Below are 19,697 nucleotides of genomic sequence, written 5' to 3'. Positions count from 1 at the left end.
GGCCGGGCGTGAGTTGGTTTTGTCGGGCGTGAATGTGCTTAATATTTTGATTAAAATGATGCTTATGCATGTTTAAAGTTGAAGAATTGATCATGTATGTATGATATATGATGTATGGTGGTGTATGATTCATATGTATGCTTGGTAATGATATGTATGGATGTTTGAATATGATATGTTCATATGAGTATGATTATTGATCATGCTGGTGGATTGACCATGTATGATGAATGATGCATTATTGCATGTGATGCCTTATGGCATATGTCTAGCTTAGGACTTGAGGAGAGGGAAAATGTTTTCAAACTGGAAGAACTAACATAGAGTCTCTTGAGAGTTGTGCTTGGATAGACCACTGATATAAATGAGAGTGGTGCTTAGATAGGCCACTGGTTTTGGGGTGAGAGTGGTGCTTGGATAGGCCACTGTTTGGGTGAGTCTCCTCTAAGTCCTTAGCTAGTGTTGGAGTGGGGTATGAGGTCGAGGGTTATTCCCTTAACCAAGTACTGGGGAAGGTGCGTGGTTCCTTGTGGATAGTCGGTGGGCGAACTCCACAAGTGACTTGGTAATGCATGCCAAGGTCGTGGTAAGCCTGTAGCCAACTGTGTTATACTTGACGGTGGAACCGGAATTCCAATTGTGTAAGTGACATCATCCGAGTAAACCCGAGTGAGGATTTATATCCTGTTTAGCTGTGACCGAGCAGGCACATTGGGTGTGAAAACGGTTGGGGTGGTTTCGGTAAGATTGGGATGTCACTTACACTACTCTACTGTTAGGGAGATCTCCTAGGTGTATGCGTGACGACGCATTAGATGATAGATATGCATTTGATATCTTTCATGTGTTGCTTAATTGCATGATTGTTGACTTGATGAAGTGTATGGTGTTTGACTTCATGATTGGATGACTTGATAGTTGCGTAGCATAGATATTTATTCTTATGCTTGTATGGTTGTTTGTTGAACTCTAGCTTACCCTTCTGTTTCCATGTGGTTGGACTGCGATGATCATATTTTGTATGGGAGAGGTTAGGGCTAACTTGGAGTTGTGGTGACCACTGCGAGATGAGGAGTTTTGTCCTAGTATCAGAGTTACCTTCTTGGGTAACTGTTGTTTGTGCTTGACCGGCACTAAGGTGATATTATTTTGGATGACTGTACATATATAGTGTTATAGTTTATACTTAGAAACATAGTTATTATATATATATATATATATATATATGTATGAGTTATCCAGTTTTAATATTTCTCCTAGTTCACTAGTAGTAGTACGATTCCACTGAGTGTAGGGCCCATGGCGAGTCGTTACATTCGTTCTCAAAGAAAACCTTATATACCCTTCTTTATAGAGTTAACTAAACTCTAAACAATAACTTATTATGTTACAATTTACAATTTTAACTTTTAAAAAACTACACAATAATAATTAATAAATGTCATTAAAGTCTTTTGATATATAATTTTTTTTAAATATCTTATTAACCGTCCACTACCTCCACTAACTTGGGTGTATTTAAAGAAAGGTAGAAAGTGTCTTTTATCCACTAGGATACTATAGATATAAATTAGTGGAAAAGAGACATTTCGTGTCTCTCAATTTTTTAAAAATAAAAATAAATGAAAAGGAGATAATGTGAATAACTAAAAAAGTCTCAGTACCACTAGGGTTAGCCTAGTGGTTGGGTGAGGAGGGGTTGGGGTAGTTAGGAGCATGAGGACCTAGGTTCAATCCTCATTGCGACCATCTTTGTAATCTTTCCTATCTTTACAAAAAAAAAGTCTCAATTTTCTAGTTTGTTTTATTCTTAACAATTAAGGGATAAAATGGTCTAATAAAAAGTGGAGACCATAATGGTTATCAAGGAAAGTATTCCCTTTTATATAGTATAGAAGAATAGATACTAATGCAGTCAAGATACTTCATGTATCTATATATTTTATTTTAAAAAGTAAAATATAAAAAATAAGAGAATGGACTCAGTTTAATATACATATTGCTTCAGTTATAATAGAAAGTGAGTAGGTTCAGTTTAAATTTGTTTGTTTACGTATTGATGGTGGTTTTATTTAAAGAGAGAATGTAGAAATGAAAAATAAGAGTATTGACAAATAAAAGAGACTTGCGGTTATTAAAGGGTAAATATGATGTTTTCTTTACCTATTGTTATAGATTACATATATAGATTTATGTATAGTATAGATATAAATATAAATTATATATAATATACGTAACACTATGCATTTTAATTGTTGTTGATTTTATTAAATAATGTGTTGTGGTGAATTATTGTTTATTTGTTGAGAAACTCTGAGAATTTAGGAGTTCTCATGAGTTTTAGTCATTTAAAAATTTCTTTAAACAGAGGTCTAGCTGACTTGTTAGTGGAAGATATATAAGATTTTCTTTAAGACTTGAGTTTCATAAGTTCATTTTTAAGAAAACTTAGATAGAGTTTAAAAAGAGGAACTTTGGAACCATAAGTAACCTTATTTCCTTCTGATTCCACAGTTGACCTCTGATCCCTTCCCTAGAGTTAAGTGGGGTCATGGTACTTAGATTCAAGCTTGGAGAGCTTTGAATCAAAATCTTTAGAGTGTTGTGCAGAGTTTCCCATAGGAATTTTTTTTTCCTATTTCCTTATTCTCTTTGAGCTACCTCGATGTAGCTAGTTTAGTTTTGTAGTATTGTTTGACCGACAACCTAGGGTTATACTTTTAGTATTGGATTATTATGTGTGTATACACACACATATATACACTTGTATAGTTATCATATATTATTTCAATTCTTGGAGCAAATTTTATACATGTATATATTATATCATGCATATCCAAATATTGTTTATATGTTAATCCTATGTAGTATATATTATTTTCTGCTGCAAGTAGCTGAGTTCTAAAGTGTACGAATCTAGCATGTCGTTATAATATAAATAAAGAAAATATATACGTTAGATAATAGTGAGTGAAATAGTAATAGAGTATAATGATCTTAAAAAAATAGGAAAAAGAAAAAGAAATTATACAATTAATATAGAGGAGGAAAAGAGACACTTTTAACCTTAACATATTTATTTAAAAAATAAAATAATTACTAAAAGAATAATGGTAGTGATTTTATTTAATGGGATAAAGACATTATTTAATAGTAATTTTTAGATAACATAATATGTAGTTACAAAAAGAGATTGTCTTATTTGAATGACAAATAGGGATAAAATTAAAAATATTTTAAACGAATGAATAAATAAGTTGAGTGAAAATCAATAAAGTGGAGAGAATAAATAATTACAAAATAAGTGAATAATTATTATTGATAGAGTGAACAATTTATTTATTTATTTTATATTTTATCTTTAAGAAATATGTAGTTGAAAAAATTAAAATATAATAAATAAATATAAATATTAAAAGTTGTATAAAATAAAAAAAGATATTTCTTTTATATATATGTATATATATATATATATATATATATATATATATATATATATATATATTATTGTTGATTTTAGTGATAGTACGTATTCTTTCTGAGATATATAATTATACTCTAATCAAATAGAATTATTATAGATCCTATATTAAACATGTTTTTTATTTTCAAAACAATGTGGCTAATGAATATACTTACATTTTTTTAGAGAACATAAACAGAGTTTAAAAACGTGTAAGCTATATCGTTTAAAGAAAAAAAAAACAATTCACCAAACACATTTAGTTCTTATATTTTAAAACTAAAGAAATTGAAAATAGAAATAAAATATGGCCTAAATAATTGATATGTGTCATGTCTCCACCTCTTGGGACCATATATGCCTTCGTTTATTTTCCTTATTTATATTTTGATGAGAAAGTTTCTTTTGAAGGGACTGACACATTATAAGTAGTCTCAGTATCTGCTAGTGGGTTTTGTGGGACCTTTGGTACATTAATCATTTGTTTTAGTTGCATTATGATAGTGACCATAGGAATAAAATAGAGAAATTATATGTGTCTATTGTCTTTATGCTTTTAAGATTTGGATTTATCCTTTTGCTATTATTCTTCTTAAGAGATGCTGGACTTAAGTCATTTCAAGATGACCCCTTCTCCTACTGCATGTACTCATTAGGAAATAGTACCACCTTTTCTTAGGTTTATTTATTTTCATTCATGCATGTATAGAGGGAAAAACAGGACAACATTTTTTTTCCACTAAACATATTTTCTGACCCATTGAATTAGAGATGAATTTCGTTTGTAATATTGTATCTGTCATCATTCAAAGAGTTTTCACATGATGGAGATTTAATATTTTTTTTTTTGTTAAATATATCATTTTTATAAAGAGTAAGTGCATAATATTTGATCACTACATTAACTTGTAAGTTTAAAAAGACACATATTTTAGAGTAGAAGAATAGAAAATATTAACAAATATTTATATGATATATTTGAAGAAATAAAATAAAAAGTATTTATCATATTAAAAATATAAAAATATTAAATATATCTCTAAAATAGTTTGAAGTACACACAAATTAAGAACAATAAAATAATCGCTTTTTAGTACAATTTTAATAAAATAATTTTACTTTTTTAATAAATACATTATTTTTAATTGTGGTGGTTAAATAATTTATGAAATATAAATTAAAAATAATTAATATTTCATTAAAAAGTAATAACATAATAACTGTAAAATATTTTAAATATGAACATTGAAATTAATTTAAAATGGAAGAAGTATTTTATAAAAATAGATAACAAAAAGTATTTGATAAATATATTTTTTTTTTCAGTGCATTTAAAACACTTATTACGAATAAATGACTCTCCTCCTATCAAAAGTAGTAAGACAACATGGGAGTTGGGGAATAAATGGTTAACTGTCAAGTATACAACCCATGAAATGCTAGACAATTGAATGATGTGGAAAATGTGAATGTAGTATTTAAGAAGAGCATTAAAGATGCTTCAGTTCTGAATTTTATTGATGGTTGATACTTGATAGTAACTAATTTTAGGTTGGAACCTGATTAACTATATATTTTTTATGGGCCTATTTGTACCTGCCTGAGGGTACACTCGTAGTCTTCTTAGTGAGAAGGGTCGAATGGATACTTCAAACGGACTCTTCAGAGGGGGGAGGTACCTGCCAAAGGCACTCCGACGCTCAAGTTAGGACAAGCACGATATTCTAGGGTAATTAATGAACAGTGACGTACCTCGTTACATGTGACCTATTTATAATACCTGACATGGGCCTGAACGTGGTGGGCCTATTCTAATCTTTACCAAATTAGGTAATACGATGCTAATAAGCTAATCATGTGTTAATTATGCACTTGTCCTTGTTAACTGTGATTTGTACTATAACTCGTTTAACCTATCGGCACATTGCCGAGCCGACAGGCTAATGCTTGGGAGGTTGCATGTCTTCGGCTGTTGACCTTGCCGGTAAACGTTTACTTGGTAATCTTATCGGATCGGCATTGGGCCGAGCCGATACGTAGTATGCGGGGATGCATCATGCTATTTGCATCGGCCTTCAGCCGAGCCGACATGTGCTAGTTGACTAATCTCGGCCTTCGGCTATAAGCCGAGCCGATGCTAACGTCAGCCTTGGGTATGGTCCAGTTCGCATGGGTGTTTGACGGAACGGCACGTGTTGGTCAACGTGACCGATAGGGTCCTCCCGGTACACAAGCCCCCTAGCCTTGAGGAGTATAACGACGCAAAGGGTAAATGTGACACTTCGTTTGTTACCTTTTTTGAGGGTAGGCCAAGGGTTACAACTGCTTCAGGGAAACGAAGGGTTGTAACCGTTGGTCATTAATGACGCACGCGGGGAGTTATGACTTAATGGAATATGGAGAGACGTAACCGTTGTCGGAATACCAAGGGTTATAACCGTTGGGTATTAATGACGTACGCGAAGGGTTACGCATCGTGAACCGTTGGATCTAAGTGATCCAACGGTGTGCAGAGGGGTGTGACTCTTGGTAACTTGCGGAGACTGCCTATAAATAGGCATGTTGGGGGGGTCCTCAAACATACGCATTTATTACTTGCTCCGAGCCGAGATCGTTTGAGTTGCTGCATTCGCATATTCTTCACCAAAAATTGGTCAAGTTCAACACTCAGGTACGTAATGGCAGATTTAAATGTTGTTCATATTGACTCCTCCAGGGACGAGGGTGCTTCTGGGTTGAGGGAGACGCCGGACCGAGACGTCGTATCGGCCTCGGCTTCCAACGGAGAGGATCGTGCAGGGTCCGCACCCGGGTCCAAACGGTCGCAAAGTGGGAGTCACTCTTCATCGGCGATGGCTTCTGACGATCAGTCGAGCCGAGGTGGTGGATCGTCCAGGAGTTTTTCTCCCATATCAACTCCTGGATATTCGTGGGTGCACGGGGAGGTTGGCAGCGTGTATTCACGATACACCGATAAGAGCTCCCTGATCTGCTTCGTATCGGCAGCGAAGTTCTTGACCTTTCCCGAGGAAGAGGAGCCCTCCGCTATCTTTTTTCAGCCGTGTAGAGGTGATGGAGGGCCGAACCCAGATTTCGTATATTTGGACCAAGGGTCGAGCAAATACCAGTTCTTCTATGTGTATGATTACATGTTCCGGGATTTGAAGATCACTCTACCTTTTGATGATTATTTTGTCAGTATATTGCGCCTACTGAACGTGGCGTCGAGCCAGCTTCATCCCAACACTTGGGCGGCGATGCAAGGGTTTAGGCAGTTATGCCTGGCTCTTGGTATCCGGCCCACTCCGCATCTGTTCCTACACTTCTATTCGTCTCGGCCGACGAAGAAGATTAAGTGGTTGTCCTTGGTTCGGCACAGTGATTGCCTACTACAGCCTTTCACCACCTCTTATAAAATTTTTAAAGTGGGGTTTATGAAAGTGATGATTCGGCCAGAGCCAGGGAACAAGTATTTTTTTGATGCCGAAGGGAGATCATTATTTCCATTGTACTGGACTCGGAAGCCGAGGAAGTACGACACGGTCTCCAAATCCCGAATGTCCCCGGAGGCGAGATTGAGTTTGAATTTTTTGGAGAAGTTGCCTCGGCCTTTGTCGTGCCGTCCTCTGGTCCGGTTGTGTGAATCGACCGACGTAGTTGAAGAATTGATTGGTATAGTACCTTTCTTACTTTTTTAAATTCTTGCGTTATCATTGATTTTGACTAATGATGTGTAGGTATCATGGCGAATCACGGAGAGGACGATTTGGATATTCGCACACTGATCAGGAATCAAGTGGCGGCAACTACTACAAATAGGGCCCCGACCGGTGTGCGCGGGAATCAACCGTCTGCCCAAGGTAGTGGAGCGGGGCCAACAGTCAAGTCGAAAAAACCCACTCGGCCCCAGCCTGAAAAAAGAAGGCCTGACCCCAGGGCCGAGGAAGAGAGCCGCCGGGCCAAGCAGCGTCGAGTGGCGAGTTTACCTGTTCCGGAAAGCTTGGCTGGACCGAGTTTTCTGGCCGGCAATGTCAACGCTCAGGATTTTCTTAGCCAAGACTTGACCTCTGAATCGGGTCAGGGGGTGCTGAGTCATATGACCTCGGCTCAGAAATGGAGCTTCTTCTGTGAATTCCAAGTGCGTGTTGTGGCCTTAGCCCAAAGCATCGTGATGGAGCCGAATGGCGAGGCCGATGGGTTGCATCGGCAGCTGGCCGAGCAGGAGAAGTCTCTTCGAGAGACGCTGGCAGCGCTTACTGATGCCCAAACGGCCAACACCAAATACCAGGCCGAGGTGGATCGCCGGGGTCGAACGGCTGATGACCTGGCTCTAAAGGTTCAGCGTCTTGAACTTGCTTCGAAAAGCGAGACAGAGAAGGTTGTTGTTCTGAGCAAAGAGCTGGAGGCTGAGAGGATTGCTTTCGGGGCTTACCAGGAGAAAGCGCACAACAAGGTTTTAACTCAACATCAGGCTGGCTTTGCTCAGGCCGCCCGACAAGCATGCTTCTTCGGCGACTTCCCCCCTGAATTTCACCTGGACATGACCAAGGACTTCTTCCAGGGGAAGTTGGTGGACCTGACTTCTATCCCTCCTGACCAACAAGCCGATGAGGAGGCCCCGGCACGGCCAGCTGGGCTGAATGAGGAGGTGACGGCGTACGAGGATGGTGCGCCGGAGGATGGTCCGGTTCAGGGGGACTCGAAGGTTAGGTCTTAAGGTTTTTTCTTGTTTTTTGTAACGTTGGGCCGATAGTGCCCCCTTTTTTAATGTATCCTTTTAGGCCGATAGTGCCTTTATCAATGAATCTGAATCTTGTTTGTTGTCATACCAGTGCACTTGGCCGAGAGGGATCCCGGGAGGGAAGACTCCCTAAATAATTAAAGCCGCATCCTTGGCCGAGAGAGATCTCGAGAGGGAAGACTTGTTAAATAATTAAAGCCGCATCCTTGGCCGAGAGAGATCTCGGGAGGGAAGACTTGTTAAATTAAAGCCGCATCCTTGGCCGAGAGAGATCTCGGGAGGGAAGACTTGTTAAATAATTAAAGCCGCATCCTTGGCCGAGAGAGATCTCGGGAGGGAAGACTTATTAAATAATTAAAGTCGCATCCTTGGCCGAGAGAGATCTCAGGAGGGAAGACTTGTTAAATAATTAAAGCCGCATCCTTGGCCGAGAGAGATCTCGGGAGGGAAGACTTATTAAATAATTAAAGCCGCATCCTTGGCCGAGAGAGATCTCGGGAGGGAAGACTTGTTAAATAATTAAAGCCGCATCCTTGGCCGAGAGAGATCTCGGGAGGGAAGACTTATTAAATAATTAAAGCCGCATCCTTGGCCGAGAGAGATCTCGGGAGGGAAGACTTATTAAATAATTAAAGCCGCATCCTTGGCCGAGAGAGATCTCGGGAGGGAAGACTTGTGATTAGAAATAAAATTGCAGGAATTTAAAGTAAGTCATAGATGATTGAACTATCTTGGTATTGATTGAATGGATGCCTCATTAAAAACCTTGCCGGCCAAAACCTCTTTTCACAATTTTTTAAGAGGACAAAAGACCAGTTCAAGGAAAAGAGTGCATCATTATACATTTTCAGAGGGACATGAGTTAAATTCTAACTGTAATAGGTCTTCAAATGAGTAGAATTCCATGTCCGAGGGATAATCTTGTCGGACAGTTCCTCTAACTTGTACGCTCCATTGTGTAGGGCATGCCTTATCCGGAACGGGCCGTCCCAATTGGCTGCGAGCTTTCCATCAGAAGAGTTGCGCCTCGCCGAATCGGTTGCTCTCCATACGAGATCACCTTCATGGAATGTCCTTGGCTTTAAGTTGGAATTAAAGCGACGGGTCATGCGTTGTTTGCATGCTTCCGCCACTACCTGTGTCTTCTCTCGTAGTTCATCGAGAACATCGAGTTCGGCCCGAAGTGAGCTGTCATTAGAGTCTTCATGGAAATGTTGTTGTCTAAAGGACAGTTCTCCCACTTCAACCGGGATCATCGCGTCCGCGCCGTATGTTAGTCGAAAAGGCGTCTCTTTGGTGGTTGACTGTGGTGTGTAGCGGTATGCCCAAAGGACTTCCGGTAACTCTTCGGCCCATGCTCCTTTGGCCGAGCCGAGTCTCTTTTTGAGCTCAGCGAGTATAACCTTGTTGGCTGCTTCGGCTTGCCCGTTTGACTGCGGATGCTCGACTGAGGTGAACCGATGCCGAATGCCAAGGTTTTCGAGGAAAATGTTGAACTTTTTGTCGGTGAATTGGAGACCATTGTTGAAATAATGGCGTAAGGGATGCCGAAGCAGGTAACCAGATTTTTCCAAACAAACTTCTAAACATTAGCAGCGGAGATGCAGGCCAGCGGTTCAGCTTCTATCCATTTTGTAAAGTAATCCACCGCAACGAGAAGGAATTTAACTTGCCCCTTTGCCACAGGGAATGGTCCCAGCACGTCTATACCCCATAAAGTAAACGGCCATGGGGAGTTGATACTGTGCAACTCTGTGGCCGAAGCGTGTATGATGTTTCCATGCTTTTGACATTGTACGCACTTCTTGACAAACTCGGCGCAATCTCCTTTCAAAGTTGGCCAATAGTAGCCGACACGCAAGACTTTGGCTGCGAGAGTTCTTCCACCTGAGTGGGAGCCACAGATACCTTCGTGTATTTCCCTTATTATGTAGTCGGCTTGGTGAGTGTCGATACATTTGAGTAGCGGGGTGGAGAATCCTCGCCTGTAGAGCTCATTGGAGATCATGGAGTACCGAGCCGCTTGTCTTCGTATCTTTTTTGCCTCCATTGGGTCGGCTGGTAACTCCCCTCGGTCGATAAGGTTCCGAATGGCAGTCATCCAGGTCAGTGTCTCGGTATCAGTTGACATACACTCAACCGTCACACTTGGAGAGGGAATCTCAAGGTGAATGGTTGTTCGCAACTGTCCTGGCTTCCGGCTACTGGCGAGCCGAGCTAACTAATCGGCTCGTTCATTGTTGGCACGCAATACATGGCGAACCTGCACCTCGGTGAAGTCGTCCTTGAGCTTCTGGAAGAGGTGGTAATATTGCAGCAGATTGGAGTCCTTGACCTGGAAGTTGTCATTGACTTGTTCAGCCACGATCTTCGAATCGGTCCAGCATATGATTTTCTTGACGCCCATTTCAGTTGCTAGTCTCATTCCTGCTATCAAGGCTTCGTATTCGGCCTGATTGTTTGATGCACGGAAGCCGAACTGAAGGGATTGCTCAACTGTGATTCCTGAAGGGCTAGCCATAATTATGCCAGCCCCGCTACCTTGGGATTTAGAGGATCCATCAACATGCATGGTCCAAGGTTCGTCCTCAAAACATCCTAGAGGAGTGAGCTCGTTAACAAAATCGGCCAAATGTTGTGACTTGATCGGCCCTCTTGGCTCGAAAGATATGTCAAATTCTGAGAGCTCAATCGACCATGCCATCATCCGGCCGGCGATTTCTGGTTTCCGGAGGACCTTTGGAACCGGATAGTCGGTTCTGACTACGATCTTATGGCTTTGAAAGTATTGTCTCAATCGCCGAGCGATATAGATGAGCCCTAAGGGAACTTTTTCCAACAGTTGATAACGTCGCTCGGCATCTTGCAGCGTCCGCCTGATAAAATAGATGGGTTGTTGACCTTCCTGGTTCTCTTGTATTATGACGGCACTGACTGCACTGCTCGAAACTGACAGGTAGACGACCATGGCTAGGCCACTGACCGGTTTAGACAAAATTGGAGGCGTGCAAAGCCGTTTTTTAAACTGCTAAAAAGAATCTTCACACTCCTGGGTCCACTTGAATCGTTATGTTTTCTTGAGCAGAAGTAGAATCGGCTTAGCTATCTCGGCTAAGCAAGGGAGAAATCGGGACAGCGAGGTAAGCCGTCTGGCTAACTTCTGAACCTCCTTTAATGTGGCTGGGCTTTTCATATCCAGGATGGCCTGGCATTTATCTGGGTTTGCCTCAATGCCCCGGTTGGAAACCATAAACCCCAAAAACTTGCCGCCCGAGACTCCAAATACGCATTTCTCGGGGTTAAGTCTCATTTGGTGTCACCGAAGCACCTAGAATACCTCGGTCAAGTCGCGTGTATGCGCCGACACATCGCTCGACTTCACTACCATATCATCCACATACACCTCCATGCTCCGGCCAATCTGATCGTGAAAGATTTTGTTCATCAAACGCTGATAGGTAGCACCGGCATTCTTTAATACGAACGGCATCACTCGGTAACAGTAGTTGGCCGTTTCGGTGATGAAGGCAATTTTTTCTTCATCTTGGGGATGCATCCGGATCTCATTGTATCCAGAGTATGCGTCTAGGAAAGACAAAAATTTGTGGCCGGATGCCCCATCGACGAGCCGATCGATGTTTGGTAGCGGGTAGGCGTCCTTAGGACAGGCTTTATTCAAGTTAGTTTAATCGGTGCACATGCGCCACTTTCCATTCGGTTTTCTGACCATGACGACATTGGCCAACCAGGTCGTATAGTGCACTTCTCGGATAAACCGAGCGTCTAACAACTTGCCCACTTCTACTTCAATTGCAGCTTTTCTTTCTTCCCCGGTCTTTCGGTGCCGCTGAGCAATCAGCTTAGCCTCCTTACTGATGGAGAGTTTGTGACAAAGGAAATTGGGGTCGATGCCGGGCATGTCAGACGGGTGCCAAGCAAACAAGTCATTGTTTTCGAGGACTACTTGTTTAATAGCCAACTGTTCTTCTTCAGACAAATTAGCTCCTAAGTGAGTGACTTGGAATTCGGACACTCCCACCTGGAATGATTGTTTATCTTCAATGGGCTCCACCCTCTCATCTTGATCGATCCGAGGATCGAGGTCCATGGCCGATTGCTGTGATACCGAGTGCACCCCTCTCGGTTCATTCGGTGCTTCGTTCTTCATTTTCGGCAATCGCAAGCTGGTAAAATAACATTCTCACGCAGTTTTTTGGTCAGCATGGACAGTGACTATTCGCCCTGATTCAGCCAGAAACTTCATGGCTAAATGAGGGGTGGATACGATTGTGCCGAGCCGATTCAGGGATGCCCGGCTGAGCAGAATGTTATAAGATGTGCTGGCGTGCACCACCACATACTTAACCGAAATGTCTCGGTACTAAATTCCTTCAAACCCGAACTGAGTTGACAACTTGATATATCCTTTTGTCTTGACTCGTTCACCGGAGAACCCGACCAAAGGTTCATCATAAGGAACTAACTTAGACTCCGGAATACCCAGCTGTTTGAACGTGTTCCAATAAAGAATGTCGGCTGAACTTCCCTGATCAACCAACGTCTTTCGTACAATGCAGTTATGAATTTTGACACTGATTACCATCAGATCATCCTGGTCCGGGTCGATGCCTTTGAAGTCGTCCTCGGTGAAAGTGATGGTGGGAAGGCGACGACGAACTGTCTCCACTGCATGCACGTGCCGAACAGCTCGTAAGTGTCTGCGTTGGGCTGATGAGGATGAACCTCCGCCAGCGAATCCTCCTGCTATCGTGTTGATGACTCGCCGAGGCTGTGCCGAAGGCTCTTCCTCTCTTCGATCTCTTGATCGATTGCGTTCACTGTACGAGCATGCTTCTGTCCTTCTTTGTTCGGGCTGATCATACCGCCGCGACTGGTTGGAGTATTTCGAAGAGTTCGGTCGGTCCACGAAGCCTTGCAACTGTCCTTGCTTGATCAAGTCTTCAATCTTATCTTTCAGGGCCGAACATTCGTCAGTTGAATGTCCGCGATTGCGATGATACCTGCAAGATTTGGTCGTATCGGCCCGGGGAGGGGTCGACGCTCGTTTTGGGATGGCTAGTACTTCCGAAGCGAGTGCTTGTTCTAGTATTGCCGACCTGCTGGTGTTGAGTGGTGTATAATGGGAATACTTCGGGCCACGAGGGGGCCTCTCGCGGGGTACCAGTTCTTTCAGACGGCTTCGAAAATTGTTTTCAGTCGGCTTTTCAGGCTTTGCCGACACCTCCGCTAGGGCCTGGTTATGGAACTCGGCTAATTCTTCCATCTGCATGTATTTGTCGGCTCGCCGACGCAAATCATCCATGTCGGTAGGGGGTTTCTTACAAATGTTGTTGGCAAAAGGCCCCGGTTTCAAGGCGGTGGTAAGGTGATGCAGAGCCACTACAGGGTTCAAGTCTCGGATTTCAAGCCCCGCTTTGTTGAATCGGCTTATGAACGCCCGAAGGGACTCATTTTTCTCGTGACGGATGCTGACCAGCGCCAAAGAGGTCAACTGGTGAGGCCGAATTGTAGCGAATTGGATGGTGAACTGGCAAGCTAACGTGCTGAACGAGTCAATCGAGTTAGCTGGAAGCCGAGTAAACCAGCTCAGCGCTCGCCCTTTTAACGATGTTGGGAAGATTCGGCACAAGGCGGCATCATCGGTTGTGCTCAGAGTAACTTGAGTTAAGAACACGTCTACGTGTTCATCGGGGTCGGTGGTGCCATCGTACTTGTCAAGGGGCAAGGACTTCCAATGGTCAAGAAGTGCAGATTGCATAATATTTTGCGTAAATGGATGTCGGTGGGCGCCAGCCGGCATTGGCGGCGTTGGTTGACCGACCGGAACATGAATGCCTGGGGTAGCGACAGAAGTGTGAGGAATGGAGGTATGATGGCCGCGCGAGTGGAACGATCCCTGAGTGTGGGTCGTCTCAGATGGTTTCCTTGTGTACCGGTTTTTCAGAGCAGCATTCTCTTCTCTCAATGCGGCCATCTCGGCGGCATCTCTCTCTCGTTGCTGTTTCATGGCGATCATTTCTTCCTTCATCTGGCGTACCATATCGGTCAAGTTTGTCTCCTCAACCGTCTCGGCCCCGGACTGGTGCTCTTCTTCGGACTGTTGCCCTTCAAAATTAGTATTCCTTGTCTTTACCATGATTCTTTTACTCGTAAACTTTCGATGTTTCTGCAATGCTTTCGGTTCGGCCCCACGGTGGGAGCCAAAATGTACCTGCCTGAGGGTACACTCGTAGTCTTCTTAGTGAGAAGGGCCGAACGGATACTTCAAACGGACTCTTCAGAGGGGGGAGGTACCTGCCAAAGGCACTCCGACGCTCAAGTTAGGAAAAACACGATATTCTAGGGTAATTAATGAACAGTGACGTACCTCGTTACGTGTGACCTATTTATAATACCTGACATGGGCCTGAACGTGGTGGGCCTATTCTAATCTTTACCAGATTAGGTAATACGATGCTAATAAGCTAATCATGTCTTAATTATGCACTTGTCCTTGTTAACTGTGATTTGTACTATAACCCGTTTAACCTATCGGCACATTGCCGAGCCGACAGGCTAATGCTTGGGAGGTTGCATGTCTTCGGCTATTGACCGGGCCGGTAAACGTTTACTTGGTAATCTTATCGGATCGGCATTGGGCCGAGCCGATACGTAGTATGCGGGGATGCATCATGCTGTTTGCATCGGCCTTCAGCCGAGCCGACATGTGCCAGTTGACTAATCTCGGCCTTCGGCTATAAGCTGAGCCGATGCTAACGTCAGCCTTGGGTATGGTCCAGTTCGCATGGGTGTCTGACGGAACGGCACGTGTTGGTCAACGTGACCGATAGGGTCCTCCCGGTACACTATTCTTTTAATATTTTTTTATATAAAACTTACATGTAATATTATTAGTATTATCCTACACTCAAATATTAGAGTTTTAACAATTTTTTAATGTATGTTTTTAATCTTTATAAAATGAATAAATTTTGATTTTGATTTTGATTTTTATAATTTTTTTATTCTTTTAAAAATTAAAATTACTACAAGAAAATTGACTTGTAATGATGAACATAAATTATCGTTGAAAGTTTAAAATAAGTAAGTAGATGTCTATTTTACATTTTTTAATAGACAATTTATTCATTTATTATGTGAGTCATATAACAATGAGTTGTAAGTTTTACCTATAACATGTAATTGTAAGTACAAGTGTGACACCTTTCCACCTCGGACAAAATAAATAAAGATTTTAAAATAACACACAATTAAATTAAAAAGGTATTATAAAACAACTTAAATATTACTCTCTAGTAAAAGGATTCACCCTTCTTTCAAATGAAACTCTTTAGTAAAAAACGAACCAAATATTGCATAAATTCAAATAAGGCACCAACTGCCTATTTACACAAACTTTCAACATAAAACATAAATCGTCATATTTAAATAACTACAACTATATATTAAGAAAAGTATAAATTCTCTGTCCCGATGTCACTAATTAGAATAAATCCCAATACTAGTGAAGTTCTAAACTTTGCCTCCATTAAACTTCTCCTCTTGTACTTAACTTAAGCATGCAAATGACAATCAGCTCAAACACAAACACAGAATATATAAGGAGTGATAATATATCTCAATTTTTCATACTAGTCCTTTTTAAGAAACCTCTTTTCATCATCAAACATCATCTAGATCGAGATTTAACGCTAAGTTACATATAAAGCATAAAACACATAAGCAATAAAGCATAAACACAAAAATAATATACAATTTACACTTTTATCATTTAAAAGGCTTATATTTATAATCATCAAAATTAAATACAACATGTCTTCATCTTGAGTTTGATTAGGCATGGCAATCTAACCCGCCCCGTGGGTACCCGCCCAACCCTGCCTCGATTTGGATAGGGAAAACTCGTGTTTATCTGGTTCAGGTTCGAGTTTTCCCCAACTGATAAAAGCGGGGACGGGGATGTTAATACCCGCCCCGCCCCCGCACTCGCCCCCACCCCGCTTAATAATATAATTAAAAAATTATTTATATATATATGTAAACCAAAATTAAAAATTTTTATATGTAAAAATTTGTATTATTTTATTTTTATTTTTATTTTTATTTTAAATTTGTTTATATTCCTTTAAAATAAAAAAAGAAAAAAAAGGTAGGAGCGGGGGCGCTGGGCAGGGCGGGGAAACCTGAACCCCGCCGAGGACGGGGATGAGTACCTAAATTTTACTCTCGGCAGGTATCGGCGGCGGGAGCGGGGCGGTTTAAATTTGCGGGGGCGGGGGTGGGGAACGTAAAACCCGCCCCTGCCCCACCCTGTTTCCATGCCTAAGTTTGATCAACAACAAAGTCACTATAGGTCCACTTATACTCACCAAGAGTTAGTTTGGTATTCCCAAACCAAGTTGACCCTCAAGGTCTAGATCCAAAGATCTTTAAAGTGGCATCTCTGACATAGGATTCAACACCGATATCTAAGAAACTAAAGTTTTATGCATATCACATATCAATATGTCCCATACAATTGTCAATATCTCAATTCTCATTACTTAAATTTGATTGCTCTCATAATGGATTTCATTCCTCTAGAGTGATTCCCTCTTAGGATGCACCTCAAGTTTTCAATAACTCAAATATTCCCATATCTCATGTTTCATTATAAAAATTAAAGCTCAAATCTCTTGATTAATTTAAATGTCAATTTTTTTGTTTATGGGAGCCACACTTAACATGAGACATTCCATGCTTAGTACCACAAGTACAAAGAACAACCCTTGCTTTATGTGTCTTTCATGTTTAATGCAAACAAATTTGTGTTTAGTGTCAAAATCACTAGAGCTTAGTGTGGTCCTCATGCTTATGATGGAGACACTTCCACATATAGTGCCAAAGTTCATAAAAACTTAGCATTAAATGATGCTTGGCAAGACCAAACATGCTTAGCATAGAAATGCACTTAGCCCTAAAATCATTGGTACTTTTCATGGCTCTCATGCTTAGCATGGACACTTCCATGCTTAGTGTTAAAGGAACAATGTTTAACTCTATTTCTATGATAGTCTTGTACATAATGTGGAGAATCTCACACTTAGCATGAACTTGCAAAAAATCCAATTATTGGGATTTACTAAGACCCACCTCTTTCTCACTCAAATTGGTTCAATTATCTTAAGTTTTTTTTTTATATTAAATTTTGGTTGTATTCTCATATTTTTAAAAACAAATACAAACTCACATAACCTCACATTGTAACACCATTTTTTAAATATGAACTATAATTATTTAAATTAATCATCCTATAACATTGAAGTAAATTGAGATAAAGAAAAGATAAGTTTATTTATTACACATACATTTGATCACAAGTCATTACCACTAGCATTTTTACCATAGTTATCCTAGAAAAAAAGGAAAAGTATTTTCTTATTTATTATCTAAAACCTCCCATCATCTTTCTTATGCTATTTTATAATAACATATGCTATATATTATATAGTGGGTTAACATGATTTGTTGGCGGAAGAGTGAACATGATAATCACAGGACCATCAAAGATGATTGGTGTTGGATTGTTTGGAAGTGTTATTATTGAAGAGCCTTGTCCTTTAAAAATGTTGATGTTGTTTTGTGTATTCATTGTCCATTGTAATCCAAGGAAAATGACATGTACTAGTACGATGAAAGGACTAATATTGGGTGTATTCATCTATTTAATTAATTTAAAATTATATTTTTTTAAAAGAAAAAGAAAAACAAAGAAAACAAGAAACATAAAAAGAGTGATAATATATATCATATAAAATCAAATAAGTAACTAAATAATAGATCTATAGTGACTAGTCGGGATAAATGAGTTTTATCATAACTTTAATTATTCAAGGATATCTCACTTTGATCAAATATATACTCATTTAAATATCTAAAGTTAAACCTCCAATTACAAATAAATTCAAATCTTTACTCTTCTCGTACATGAATATATTAATTAACAAATATTATTATAATAACTTACTAGTCATAACAATATTTAAATTAATATCTATTTCTCTATTAATCATTATTATATATATATATATATATATATATATATGATGCTATATAAGTATATATATATATATATATATAAATATTTTTGATTCTTTATAGATTACGTAAAAAAAATTTATATCTATAATAAAATATATAAATAGCTTATATATTATGATATTGTTTTAAAAAAAATCTAAATGAACTTTACATCAATTTATATAATGATAAGCAAAATTTTAACTCTAGTATTTACAAACAAGAATTAATATATTAAAATGAATTAAAGAAAACACAATCAACATAATATATATATATATATATATATATATATATATAAATATATATATATATATATATAATGTTAAAAGAAATAAAAAAAATAGTTAAATAATATATCAACATTAGGTAGGTAACATAAAATAAATAAATATGATGAGGTTAGGGACGTTCTATTAAATAATTATAGGTATATTTTATTTTAAAAAAAAATATGATAGATGTTTCTTCCTCTACCTTAAAATTTGTTGTAGAGTTCACTTCGTTTCTTATAATATTTTTCCTAGTATACTACTTTTACACACTCTCTTTTTCTTTTTATCATACTCAAGTAAAACTAATCGAATGAACTCGAAATGAGAAGGAAAGATTTGAGAAGTTCTATCTATTTATAAAACTTCAAGTGCGATACAAACTTACAATTCTTTGAGTTTCCTTAATAATTTTTTGACATTTACCTTATCTTATTTTCTTATCCATTCTACTATTTACTTCCCTTATCTTTTAAACTTTTATGTACATGTTACTCTTACAAATTTCTATTATGCACATGCTTATTATTTTAATATTATCATTCATTTTGTGGTTTTTCTTAAACAACCATATATATACATATATATATATATATATATATATATATATAAAATAAAGTACATATATTTATCTCATATTAATATAATAAGTATATTATTTATCTAATAAGTTTTGTGTGTATGTGTGCATGCGCGTGTGCGTAAAAATTTGCAATTGAGAATTTAGAATGATACATACATGATAAATCACACATTCATATAATTCAATCATGATAAATTACAACATAATCAATTCCAATAAACTCCAATTCATCAAAACTCATCAACATATACTAGTACATGAGAGAAGCATAACAATTAAAACAACCATTCAATTGATCAAACAACAACTAAATACTTTTAGATATTCACAACCAATCCAAGAAACATACAAGAAAAAACCATATAGGATTGAAGGAAAATTCCGCTACCTATAATTTGACTCACACCCATGAGTGAGATAACTTATCCACATGTACCTTTAAAACATTTCTACAAAGGTGAGGGATGTAGAGTTGTGATTCTCTCCATAAGCTCCTTACTCTTCAACAAGCTCTTTGACAACACGAGGGCTTCAAAAAGGTTAACACAAATAGAATTT

General features: G+C 39.1%; 2 protein-coding genes across 2 annotated transcripts; both read right to left on the bottom strand.

The window, feature by feature from the left end:
* Positions 1-10,425: 10,425 nt before the first annotated feature.
* On the bottom strand, positions 10,426-12,312 carry LOC145953446 (uncharacterized). The gene is made up of 3 exons (XM_083067402.1): positions 11,932-12,312; positions 11,542-11,625; positions 10,426-11,229 (listed from the first exon to the last, which is right to left on the bottom strand). Exons 1-3 carry the CDS (start codon positions 12,310-12,312, stop codon positions 10,426-10,428), a joined length of 1,269 nt encoding a protein of 422 aa, XP_082923528.1.
* Positions 12,313-12,585: 273 nt separating this feature from the next.
* Positions 12,586-14,361, bottom strand: LOC145953445 (uncharacterized). The gene has a single exon (XM_083067401.1). It carries the CDS (start codon positions 14,359-14,361, stop codon positions 12,586-12,588), a length of 1,776 nt encoding a protein of 591 aa, XP_082923527.1.
* Between the last annotated feature and the right edge of the window lie 5,336 nt (positions 14,362-19,697).

Source organism: Cajanus cajan, chromosome 11 (assembly GCF_000230855.2).
Source record: "Cajanus cajan strain Asha chromosome 11, NIPB_CcT2T_4, whole genome shotgun sequence".
NCBI lineage: Eukaryota > Viridiplantae > Streptophyta > Magnoliopsida > Fabales > Fabaceae > Cajanus > Cajanus cajan.
This window is presented reverse-complemented; position numbering and strand designations above follow the sequence as displayed.

Excerpts from the sequence above, each read along its gene's own strand:
- LOC145953446 (XM_083067402.1), bottom strand. The coding sequence starts at position 12,312 with ATGGACCTCGATCCTCGGATCGATCAAGATGAGAGGGTGGAGCCCATT. Across the intron at positions 11,626-11,931 it reads GGTTGGCCAATGTCGTCATG|ATTGGCCGGAGCATGGAGGT; the intron begins GTCAGAAAACCG and ends TTTCACGATCAG. Across the intron at positions 11,230-11,541 it reads ATACACGCGACTTGACCGAG|TTTAAAAAACGGCTTTGCAC; the intron begins GTATTCTAGGTG and ends TCTTTTTAGCAG.
- LOC145953445 (XM_083067401.1), bottom strand. The coding sequence starts at position 14,361 with ATGGTAAAGACAAGGAATACTAATTTTGAAGGGCAACAGTCCGAAGAA.